The sequence below is a fragment of the Suricata suricatta genome, chromosome 7 (assembly GCF_006229205.1).
Source record: "Suricata suricatta isolate VVHF042 chromosome 7, meerkat_22Aug2017_6uvM2_HiC, whole genome shotgun sequence".
Taxonomy (NCBI): Eukaryota; Metazoa; Chordata; class Mammalia; order Carnivora; family Herpestidae; genus Suricata; species Suricata suricatta.
In genome coordinates, this window is record NC_043706.1 from 48,446,640 (window position 1) to 48,459,267 (window position 12,628).

At 52.0% G+C, this 12,628-nt stretch overlaps 1 protein-coding gene across 2 annotated transcripts in view; it reads right to left on the reverse strand.

Annotated features, from left to right (window-relative positions):
* Positions 1–12,628, reverse strand: part of TRAM2 (translocation associated membrane protein 2) — an 81,185-nt gene that overhangs the window by 7,398 nt on the left and 61,159 nt on the right. For both annotated transcript variants that reach the window (XM_029943617.1, XM_029943618.1), the window contains 5 exons: positions 11,649–11,758; positions 11,030–11,146; positions 4,256–4,314; positions 3,015–3,099; positions 2,407–2,477 (listed from right to left, as the gene is read on the reverse strand). In XM_029943617.1, the coding sequence (XP_029799477.1) occupies positions 2,407–2,477; positions 3,015–3,099; positions 4,256–4,314; positions 11,030–11,146; positions 11,649–11,758 (442 nt within the window). The remainder of the gene's footprint in view (positions 1–2,406; positions 2,478–3,014; positions 3,100–4,255; positions 4,315–11,029; positions 11,147–11,648; positions 11,759–12,628) is intronic.

Here is a 12,628-nt window from a genome sequence, read left to right on the forward strand (position 1 = left end):
CCTAGCTTAGGCTCTCACGGCACCAGTCACCTTGCAGTCCTCACCGGGACCCAGCACATAAAAGATGCTCAGAACAAGTGGCTGAGCTTTTACACAGAAATACAAGAGATTCCCACCATCTGGTTTTTCATTATCCAAGTCTTCACAGCCAAGAGGTACATGAAGAAGCAAAACCCAACATAATGCAAAAATATGTGCTACTGAGCCAACCTCTTAAAAATTACCACCCACTCACCCACCCCCACCCCCCACTCAATTCCAGGCACAGTGGTGGTACTGACTTTCTTAGGTGCTTTGGGACAGACGTCAACTGTAGCTCAAATGCAGAGAGACTGCAAAGGGAAAGTGCAGACCCTGCTGAACGCACAGGGCTTTGGGCCGTCAGTAAGAAAATGTGGGAGCAGCCCCACAGGCCGTGCTGACGTAGGGCTCAGCCAGTTCCACCTAACGAGACCGAAGCAGTGCAGAATCCAGTGGGGTCAGCACTGACCTGAGGATGGTCAAGAGAATGATGGGAGCACTACCCAAAGTCTTCACATGACCTAGAAAGTCCAACATGACCATGCCCAGTGAGCTCATCTCTAAACTCATTTTCTGCATTCCAGCCACAGTGGGCTTTACACACACCTCAGGCCTCTGCACCTGCTGTTTCTCCGTCCACACGGCTCTCCCCCCAGATCGTCACGTGCCTGACTCTCATCAGACCTGCCTCAACCTGAGTCACCTCCCTCTCCACGACAAAGGTGCCACGTAGACAAGTCACTGTGTTACATTACCTTACTTTATTATTTTAGAGTGCATGTGAGCGAGCAGGAGAGAGGGGCAGAGGGAGAAGGGAGGGGGGGAGAGGGAGGGAGAGAGAGGGGGAGAGAATCTCAGGGGAGAAGAGCAGAGGGAGGTTCCACACCCAACGAGGAGCCCAATGTAGGGCTTGATCTCATGACCCTGGGACCATGACCTGAGCAGAAATCAAGAGTTGGATGCTCAACCAGCTAAGCCACCCAAGTGTCCCTATTATTTTCTTCATCATATTTATTGTCAAAGGAAACTATTTATTTTCTCATTTATGGTCTGACTCCCTCCAGATGGGACACTCGAGGAGAGCTCACCCAGGTGTAGCTGCAGCTCCGAGAGAGGCGCCTGGCCCAAGGGAGGAGCTCAGAGAGGCACTGGGTGAGTAAAGGCCTCCAAAACTCCAAAAGTCAAGCCCTTCCCCAAAACGAGACCCCACAATCATTCGGCATTTCAAAGGTCTGCCTTCCTTGGGAAAGCCTGTAGTCAAGGGTGTCTCCTGCTCCCCCGGTCACTTCTGAAAACCACAGCAAGGATGGAGGTGAAGGGCGGTCAGGCCAAGGTCCTTACAGAGCAGAGGTTGCTGCACCAGCATCACTGGGAATGGAAGGGGCCTTGTTCTGGCAGGCCTGCTGCTCCTCCCTCTTGCTTCTATCCTCATTCCAGAACAAGAATCACAGGATTCCACCCAAACAGGGTCAGACACCTACCCTTCTCCGTCCCTGGGATGTCAGCTGTGGGGAAAAAAGGATCTTCGAGCATCTCCCATCTTTGGAGGGGGGAACAGCGATGATACAGCAGGGACCAGGCAGTAGCAGGAAGCGCTCCTACCACGTGGTGCTGCCAGCACGTTGCCGCCCTGGTCCTCACCACACTGCTGGGCGCAGCACACGGGCAGGGCTGGCCCCGCCATACAGCCTTTGGCCTCCAAAGACCCAATCAGGAGTTGATACTATTTCATGCCTCCAGGGATAAGAGCGTATTCAAGAGCTGCCTTCCTCCTAACTCCATTACCCCAGGTCCGTCATCCTCACAGGAAGTCTGCTGTGAGGGCCTAGGAGATGACCGGCCCAAGGACCTCCAAGCAGCTTAGCAGAACATCACACACCACCAACCCTCAAACCATCAGCCCAGAGGAAGTACAGGGTGTTCTCCTATCTCACTGGGATAGAGCTCAAGGAAATTCCAAATTAACAAGGATGTATCTACTCATCAATATGATTCTTTTTGTAAGAGACACTCAAGGCCAAACACTACAGCCACTCCTACGACTTCAAAGCCACAGTTCAAGTGGCAGCATCCCTGGAAGCCTTCCCCGGCTCTGTCTCGGGATGCATTAGTCCCTCTTCTGCGTTCCCACGTCAGATGACCCATGTGGTAGCATGGCCATCGTCTCCCTAAGCTGTCCTGACCTGTGCCTACACTGTCTCTCCTACCAGACTGGGCAAGACCCACTAAAGGTAAGGTAATCACGGCCTTTGGATCCCCAGGTCTTATCAGGGTCCTTGGCCACGAGAAGGGAGGTGGTAACTGCCTCCTAACAAAATGAAGGTGTGGAGAGACGCACGGACATAAAAGGGCACGGAAGTGTGAGAGCTGCGGGGTCTCACTCACTTTAAGAGGTATGCTCCCGCTATGTGGACCAGGTACAGACAGATGTACTGGAGCTGGCGGGGGATTTCCTCCTGCAAACGAGAAGCGGACAGTAAGTGTTCTCGTTCCTACCTCCTCTCTGCAGGGCAAGGGTGGGGGCTGGGCCGGGCTCCTTTAACACAGACAGTCCCGGGTCACAACAGAGGCCCATGCACCAAGCGGCTGTTAAGTCAGAGGACAAGGTGCTGACTTTAGGTCCGTGGGGCAGGGCTGGGTTGAGAAAGAAGAGACAGACTGGGGAACAGGCTTCTGGAAATAATTCAGAGGGAAGCTACTTAAAAAAAAGGACTGGGAAAGGCAAAAAACCTCTGATCCGCTATCCGGAAGACAAGAGGGAGACCTCTCCCAAAGCCACGTGCTAGTGTGGGCGGCAGGAGACCCACGGGTGGCCTGCTCTCAGGGATATCTTTGCGGAGACTTCGCTGGCTCAGCATTTTCCCCAACCCACCGACACATTCCCGTCTCCACCCAGCCCTGCACTTCTGGAGGAAGGCTCAGGGTTAGGAGGCTGGAAACAGCAGGAGGGGAGTGAAGGGCACGCATCTTCCAAGGCGGAAGCGAGTACTCACCTTCCGTACCTTCTGGAAGTACAGCTCAGGCAGTGCGTGCAACCAGTAGGCCAGCTGGCACAGGTAGAAAAACTTCACCTGGAAGCTGGAGACAAGGGAACGGGTCACACGGAGGAAGACTATCCCTGTGGGTGCTCGTGAGGCCCAGGACGGAAGGGTGAGGCCCAGGACAGCGGGAGGGAGGCCCTGTGCCTGGGGGCCCGGCTCCACAGATGGGACCACTTAATGGAGCACAGAGTCCACAGAAAGAAACAAAAATGGTGAAGAGTACAGAGGAAGGTTCTTTGGCTTGGAGAAGGGAAGGCTGAGCAAGGCCAGTGAAGATGGGGGACCAACATATCGAAGCAGAAATATATCCTACAAAGGAGGGCCTCTCGCAGCAGTTAGCCCTTCGTTGTGGTGGCTCTGGAAGGGCTCAGGGAAGGCAGGGAGGGTCTCCTCCAGGAGGCAGGCCTGGTGCTGCCCTCCTACTGTGTTGGCAGCACAGAGCAGAAGGGGAAGGAGTGCTGCCTCTGGAGGGGCACCTGCCACGCAAGGCTGGGTGGGTGATGTGCACGTGCACGAGCACAGGTCATCAGGAAGGTACGAGCCCAGAGAGCATCACAGAGATCTCCCGGTTCTGTATCCGTCTCCTGATGGCTTAGGTGCCTGCTGTGGACTAAGTGTGTGTGTCCCCTCAAAATTCAGATGCTGGAACCCGAATCCTAATGGGATGGTGTTAGGAGGCAGGGCTTTTGGGAGGAGATCTCGCTGTGAGGACGCAGACCTCAGTAATGGGATCCGTGCCCCCGTCAAAGAGACCCCAGAGCGCTCCTTCCCTGCCCCTCCATGTGAGGATTCGGCCAGAAGACAGACGCCTATGAACCTGGAGGCAGATCCTCACCAGACACCACATCTGCCGGCGTCCTCATCTAGGGCTTTTCAGCCTCCAGAACTGTGTGCAAGAAGTTTCTGCTGTTTGCAAGTCACCCAGCCTACAGGGTCCTGGCACCACAGCCCGAGCTAGGACACCACCAGCTCTGGGACAGGGGCTACCGCAGAAGACATTTCATTTGGGAGCTCTCCAGTCAAGCGCCCTAGGAGGAAGCAGCTCCGGACGAGACTGCCTTCTACGACACTGGGCCCTCATGGGCTCAGGGTGTGACCCACTCCTCAGGCCAGCCGGCCCCGTGTTCTCTGGGCTGGGGGAGCCGGCGGGCCGGCTTGCTCCTCCCTGGAGACCAAGTCATGCGAATACTCACGGGAGGTACACGTGTGGGTAGTCTTCCCAGAGGCTTCTTGGGTTTGTTAAATATCCTTCCTGTAGTGGGTAAGAAGATACAGCATTTAGAGATGTGGATAGGAGACACGCTGGGACCCTGGGCAGGCCTCGGGGTCAGGGGTCAGGGGCATGTCCCATCGTCAGCTGCCAGAAAGAGGAAGGCACAGGACACGTGAAATGAAGGCCGTCTCTGCACAGGAGCCACTCAGCCCTCAGCTGGCTTCTTCGTGTGAAAAGGCTCTACTCTGGGGTGTGAAGACCTGTGTCTGGACATGGGTCTGGGACTAGCCTCTGAGCAAGCTTGTCTCCCTAAGCTTGAGTTGGCTCATCTGAACATGAGGATAAAAATACCCTCACGGAGTTATTGTTAGAAATAAATGTGATAGCTCATGTTTATGTGTCTAGCATGCCAGGCATGAAGGCACTCGGGAAATGCTTGTAGGATGAACAAGCACACAGACTCCAGAATCACCATCCACTGGAAAATAAAGAAACGCGGGACCACACAGGCCCCAGAGGCCTCATAAGCGTGACACCTACCACACCGGGTCATCATTGCGAGAGGTCTCTATTACTGTGCAAGGTCTCCATTACTGGTCACGCCCTTCTTTACACCGCCTGCACCTAACCCAGGGCCTATTACTGAGTGGGAGAGGTAACCTGAAAACCTTCCCTTCACGAAACATCTAGAAAGGCTGGGTGAAACCTAGCAAGTAATTCTTTTATATTCAAAAAGGTTTTACCAGAAAGGGAAAACCTTTGGAATCCAAAAGGGACAGGTGGCTAAAAGCCTAAGCAGGAAGGGGAGGCTGAGGCAGCCCAGAAGGCTCTAGTCTGGGGCCAGGGTGGTCGTGCCCATGTGGAAACAGAAGACGGTGCCTCGAGAGGTAAAGCCCGAGACCCCTGTATAAAATCAGGACCCCTGGAGCTCCTGGGTGGGTCAGTCAGTTAAGTGTCTAACTTCAGCTCAGGTCATGTTCTCATGGTTCGTGGGTCTGAGCCCTGCTGCAGGCTCTGTGCTGACAGCCAAGAGCTCAGAGCCTGGAGCCTGCTTCATATTCTTTGCCTTTGTCTCTCTCTCTCTCTCTGCCTCTCCCCACCTCTCCCCCGCTCGTGCTCTATCTCTGTCTCTCTCTCTCAAAATTAAATAAACATTAAAAAAAATTTTTTAAACCAGGACGCCTGAAAGGCTACAAACTTCAAGAGAAGGTTAGACTAAAGTTTTCATTAGTTTGGATTAGACTGGAGAAAGGGTCGACTATAGTCTGAAAACAATAAAGGGAGATAAAGAAGCTGTTTGCTCACCCTGTGTTCAGGATGAAAACTAAAATATATTAACCCTTGAAAATCTGTAACCTTGGTTTCACTTTCATATGGGTTTGGAGTTCAAATTTATACCACTGTATGGTCCAGGAACCACCAACCTAAGAAATTAATATTAACGCTTCTGTGGGCCAGTGACACCATTGGGACATACTCTCATCCAAGGAAGGACAGCATTCTCATGCACAAAATCTTGCTAAAGAGGAGTTTATAATCCAAAATTACAAAACATAAGAGAAAGCAATCTGCCATGAGCAAGAGTAAGCTGACATTACAGAAATCCAATAAAAATTTGATGGCCAAATGAATGAATCAATGACAAATGCTGTAGGCGATTTCTCCCTTCTGAGGGAAAAAACAAGGCTCTTATTTGTCACTCAGAGATGGTTAGATCAGTATGACCACATTCCATAAACAGGGAAATAAAGGAAAAGACAGGTAGTAGCTCCTGAAATGAGATGGTCTGAAACCCAATCTGGGCCAGCAACCTCCTGGTCCAATAATCTCAAGCCAAGGTCTTCAATAAGTCAGAATATAAACTGAGTTGGTGGCTTTGATGAGGATACCGAGACTCAAATGTCACACTGGGACTACTGTCAGGGGGTTAGCAGTGCTCCAGGCCAACGCGGTTCAGGGACAGTCGACTTACTGCCTAGTGGATCCACAGCTGTGTTTCCACGCGAGGGCTGAGCCACCCACCCTCAAGTCACTACATTAACTTGGACGTTTCAGGTATAGTCCCCAGCCCCCAGCCCACAAGCTGGGGCCCCATTAGCACAGTGACCAAACTTACAGGTCCAGTCAGGCATATGCACCCAGTGTGGTCATGGTAACGTAGATCTGAAGGAAAAGGTCGCTTCCCAGCCCCTCACGGCCTCATTCCCGCTCCTTTCTCCCCACCACTGCTCCTCCCTCGGTCACACACAGATGGAAGGTTCTGGGGCCTCTGGAGGGTGACAGGAGCGCTTTCCCACACCACCACTATCGAGCTCTGCCTTCCTCCTCTGCTGCTCACGAGGACCCAGGCACACAACGATATACACGGTCTTCCACTCTCTGCGCCTCATTCCAGGGAAATCAGAGGGGACAACGGCCCATCATGGAGGAAGCAGCAATGTATTTAAGGAGGGAAATGGGACATCTGGGACTGAGGTGGGAGGAAAACTTCTGCCCTAAAAGAGGCCGCCCAAGAGAGGCAGCGTGGAGAGAAACCTAAAAGCCCAGATGATCTTGTGATTTTAAATATGAACCTCCTTGGCCTGGCGCCTTTTCTTAGGAGACAAAGAGGTCAGAACTTTGAGGCCAACAAGCAAAGAAAACTCCCCAGAAAAATGCTGCCTGTTTGTGAATGTCCAGTCCTCAGGGACTACAGGGAGGGCCCGCAGAGGGAGGGCGGGGGAGTCAGAGGAAAATGACTCACCTCTCGGAGAACAGCCTTTTCCAGACCTCGGGCCAGGCAGCTGCCTGAGGGCGGCCTGGGGCCGGGGTGCCCTCAGAGCTCTGGCAGGCCACTGCCCGAGATTATGGGGGGGGCCAAGCAGGTTAGAGCAGCGCCTGCACCTGCCCCCCCTGAATCCAAGGCCCCATCAGGCACTGGCAAAGGGGCCCAGGGAACTTCTGAAATCCTTTGTTATCTCCTTAACCTATGACCTAATAAGTGAGGCCTGGGCAAACTGCAACAATCTCTCCCTCCTCCACCCCTGCTCTGCAGCCTCCTTTTTGGTGAACAGACAAACAGGACCACAGAAACAGCAAACTCCAGTCATAACAGAGCCAGCTGCTACCTAGTTTCAGACATACCAATAGCGTTTGTCCTTCAGGAACAATCGTGTACTAAAGCTCTGCTCCGAGTGGCCAGTCTATTAACAGGAATCAGTCCAGGGTGAAGAGAATTCCCCGCACCGCGCTCTCTCGAAGCACCAGACTTCAGGTTTTAAAACAGGAAGGGAGACATCCCCAGGAAGCCGGGCACGGAGACCAAACGCTGGCCCACCCAGCTTTCCCCCAAGAGGGTTCATATTTTGTTGTGTTTTCTAAACAGTCACTAGGAAGTAGTCCACAGGTAGGTTACCAATAGAAGGTTGACCTTCTCATAAATTACTGGTTGGTCCAGCCACACTCTTGTCACTCTGCTTGTGTAAATGCAGAGAAATGTTCAAATCAAACACCCGCCCCCTAAAAACAGTTACTTCTAGGGGGAGGCATTTGGGACACATTTTTTTTTTTTTACTTAAAAAACTGTTATAATAGCCAAATCATGGAAAGAGCCTAAATGTCCATCAACTGATGAATGGATCAAGAAAATGTGGTATATATACACAATGGAATATTACATGGCAATGAGAAAGAATGAAATCTGGCCATTTGTAGCAAAGTGGATGGACCTCGAGGGTGTCATGCTAAGTGAAATGAGTCAGGCGGAGGAGGACAGATACCATATGTTTTCATTCTTAAGTGGAACAGGAGAAACTTAACAGAGGACCATGGGGGAGGGGAAGAGGGAAATAGTTGGGGGGAGGGAGGGAGGCAAACCGTGAGAGACTCTTGAATACTGAGCACAAACTGAGGGCTGATGGGGGAGGGGCAGAGGGAAGGAGGGGTGATGTGCATGGAGGAGGGCACTGGTGGGATGAGCACAAGTAACACATGAGTGTTACATGGAAACCAGCTTGACAATAAACTATAAAAGAAAAAAAACTGCTACGTATGTCTTATGTAATGGACAGTCATCTGGGAGCTTACAGAAACAACTGACTCGGTATTCTAAAAGCAGGTAGGGGCCGGAGCAAGAAGATGCCACTGCTGTTTACCCCTCATTCTCACCACCACTGTTAGTGAGCCCTTAGTGCCTGCCGGGCTCTGCACAAGAGACACTGCGCGCATGCAGGCTCCTCACAAGCAGCTTGGGGTCTAGTGGACAGACGGCACGGGGTACACACATGAACGAGGAAAACGCCACAGCAAAGGGTATAGTGCTCACAGCACCGACTGCAGGGGAGGGGGTTCTCTGAGGAGGTAAACAGGTGGAGGCTCGGATGGGACGGAGGAGCCGGCCACAGGATTCTGGGGGTGGAGCACGTGAGGAGAGGAACCGGTCTCTCAGAGCCCGAGAGCCAGGGACAGGCAGGACAGGTAGAGGAGCAGAGGTCACTGTGGGGCCCGGATCACAGGAGCGAGGAAGACAACGGTTTCACTGCAAGAGGGACAGGGGCTTTTACACAAGGGCACGGGACTTCATTTACGCTCTAAGAAGACCTGTCTGGCTAAGCAGAAGAAAAATGGAGCGTGGAAGGAGGCTACCTTCTAGAAGGACGATGGTCAGTGGTCCAGGCAAGAGACGATGGCAGTTTGGACTGTTGAGCAGGACTTCCTGACCATGGTACTGACATTTGGGGCTGGGTAATTCTCGGTGGTGGGGGCTGTCCCCTGCACTGCAGGACATTCAGCAGCACCCCGGCCTCCACCTGCCCGATGTCCCCAGGGGCCAACCCCTGGGGAGACCGGTGGGGCCAGGCTGCTGCGCGGACACAGCCTCACTGAGCTCTGGAGGTGGAAGTAGCAGGACCCGCTGATGAGCCAGACAGTGAAAGACAAGAATCAAAGAAGATCTCATCCTAAGAGAAAACTAGGTTTTAAGAAACACTTAGCTATTTCTCACTTCTTTTACAAAACTACCCTCTCTCCTTCTTCAATCGCCTTTATTCCCTGCAGGAGGGTGCAGAGGGAGTATATGAGGGCCAGGAGCTGTATAGTGCTCTTAGAGGAGTTGGGGGTCACTGGAGCTTTCCAGGGTCCCCGTTGTCCCCACTTCCTACTGAAGATGTTCAGTGGAGAACTGGCTGTCACCATAATAAAGGCCTGTCATGAACTTCTCCAAGTAAAGTGCTACGTGCTGTCAGACTAATGAGCATCATCATTTTCAAGCCCTTGAAGGCCGGAGAGAAAGAGCAGTTGAGCATTTAATGCTCTGGAAGAGAGGTCACGTAACGTGGCTTTTGGCCTCCAGAATCCGGTCTAAATGTGTCACAGCATGGTGGCCATGTCTGGGGCTGAAGTAGGAGGTTAAAGTGATTCGCAAATGAGGCAATGCTTCTCCTGAAAGACCCTGAGGCCATTCAGCCTCAAAGCAGGGTAGGGACTCCACGCACTGCAGGAACCCAACACTGAGAGGTTGGGAGAAGCGGTCGGAGAGCCAGCATTACCTGGACCCGAAGGGGCCTGGACGCGCACCGCGCAACGGTAAGGGGCGCTCCTCATGCAGGCCACATTGGACGTCCTCCTCCCGGGGACAGTGGAACATGGCAGTCCCACTCGAGAGGACAGAAGCCCCAGGTCCTGTATGCAAAATTCCTAATGTTCCGTTTAGGAAACGGTTCCAATGATTAAAGGATAAGAGACATACAGGCAATATCCACAAGGACATGAGGACTCTTGCTTTTCAGAGCAGGAATTCAGCGTTCAGCTCTGGATGCAGAGAGTTCCTTAGGATGTGAAAGTTCATCATGGTCACTGAAGGAAGAGGAAGGGGGTGAGAGGTCAGTGGAAGGCAGGGAAAGGAACTTCTTAGAGATCACAGGCTTGCTGAATTTTCCAAGCCCTAAGGCCTGCATTTTTCACTGGGCCATTCTAGCTCTTGAAAAAGAGAACAAATTACAGAGAGTTGCTCCACATGGGGGTCGGGGGAGGGGGAGCTAATTAAACACCTTTATGCGTCACAGGCCAGGTCTTGTTACAGCAAACCCCAAAGGACCGTCAACATTCCTTGCTAGGAAGGAATTCTGCTGTATCAAAGGCTGCTTGAAATAAGAGTCCTATTGTGTAGAAAGGAGAGGTAGATGAATTGTCTGGTCCCCCAGGCATCTGTGGGAAGGGCATGGACTCCTGCCGGATTTGATGCACAGACAAGGGGATGCTTGCATGAGGCCAGGGTGGTAAAACAAAGTGTGCTGGACTTGGAACCAGGCTCCTAAGTCCTAGTCTGGTCCTTGCCACTTCAGAAACACATGGCCATGGAGAGGCTGCAAAATTTGATCTTGGATGTCATTAATCCGTTAACATGGGAACCAGAATAAACAAAGAACTCAGCTCACGGGCTAGCATTGGTAGGAGGGCCCTGCCAAATGATACAGTGCGATGCAGATGCATGGTACCATTATGCTAACAACACAGAATAACTATAACAAGGGTTTATTTTTGGACAGGAGGGCTCTCTCCAGCTATAAAAGAGCATCTATACCATCTGGCCCCTCGCTTACCATGAGGATACAAAAATAGCCATAGTTCCAAGAAACTACTCAAAGCTTTTACAAACTGCTCCTGACTCTTTTCCTTCCCCGCTCAGCCCTTCATGGCCATTTTATCAGCCATCTGAGAAGAGATGCGTTGCCTGCAGCCCAGGCCCCGTGCTTCAGCGGTCCCCAGGGCCACTCACCGTCACCACCACGTAGAAGCACCAAACCACTGAGCTGAGATGAAAGACGACCAGTTGTCCAGATTCATTGAACTTGCTGTGTTTGACCTTGGAGAGGTGAAGCCGTTTGCTGATTTTCTGAAGAATAAAGAGAATCCTGCATATTAATATATGCAGGAGCACTGGTAATGGGTGGGCTTCAAACTCCCATTTTCTACCCTTGAAAGGGCACTGGTCTGAAGCTGGCCATGACCCAGGCCACTCCGGGTAAGCCTGTGGGGTGCATGGAACGCTCAGTTCAAAGCAAACATGTTGAGAAAGTGACCACATCGAGGTCCTCGGCCTAGGTGTAAAGAAAACATCCTGCAATCAGGCCACGTGTGACAGACATATAAAGCCTGTATCTTCCATTTCAGGCGGCTGTCCCTTCACACAGGAAATACTGCTGTCCCATGTACTAAGAAGGCTGTGAGAGGGCACAGAAACCACAGTGTGTGGTGAGGGATGTCCTGTCAGTAGGGCCAATCAGGACATGCAGATTAGGAGGTAAAGGGGCAGAGGTGCAGGGTCCTCTGAGGCGAGGTCCCTCTGCCCACCTCATTGCCCCAGCTTGGGATCTCAGAACCCAGACGTCACTCACATCTAAAATGTACTCCTGAACCACAGCGTGCAGGATGATGGTGATGAAGATGTAGAACAAGATGGTGACCAGGTCCTTCGGCCCATAGTGGTAGTGCACGGTCTCACTGTCTGTGGAGGTAAGAAGAGCCACGTCAGCATCCCCCGGGGCTGAGGAAGTGCTCTGGGATCCCAAACTGAAGAGACCTCTGCAGCAGAATGCGCCATGCTGTATCCCTAGACTTGGAAGAAACCCTCTTCCCTAGAATCCTACCCACCCTCTGTGTGTGGCCCTTGGGAAGGGCCAGTGGGGAGGGTTAAGGAGAACCAAGCACAAATGGTGATGACTACGTCTCCTGCGTCTGGGCAGGAGCACACGGTGGTCAGGAGCCTTAGGGACAAGCCATCTCGATCTCTCCCTGGCTGTGTGACTATACAGAAGTGTCCAACCTCTCTGAGCCACCATCTCCATCCCTGTAAGATGGGACTGTCGCCTTCCTCACGGAAGCATCGAGTAGGGGTTAGGAGTGTGGACGCAGAAGCCTGAGTTTACATCACAGCTCTGTCATCACCTACATGACTTTGGGGCGCCTCTGTATTGTGACTTTTCTGTGTCTGTTTCCTCATCTGTAAAATGAGGGTAACAGCAGTTCCTGTACTGTAGGGTCACCCTGAGAATCAGACGACTTCAAAGCAATGTGCAGAGAATAGTATCTAGAACATAGCAGGTACTATATGTATATTTGTTATTATTTCTGTTGTTGGGCTAGTGTGAGGATTACATGAAATCATTTGGATCAAGATGATTATCACAGTGCCTATACCCCCGGCAAACATGCCGTAAATGGCAGTTTATTAAAATATGACTTAATAGTAATAATTAGAATCCCAGCTATATCATAAGCCTTGCATTGCTCCGTGGCCTCGTTCCCCATGGACGGAGGAGGATTTACACTCTTGTTCCAGTTAGCGGGCTAGGGCTGCCAGGGCTCGTGAACCCGG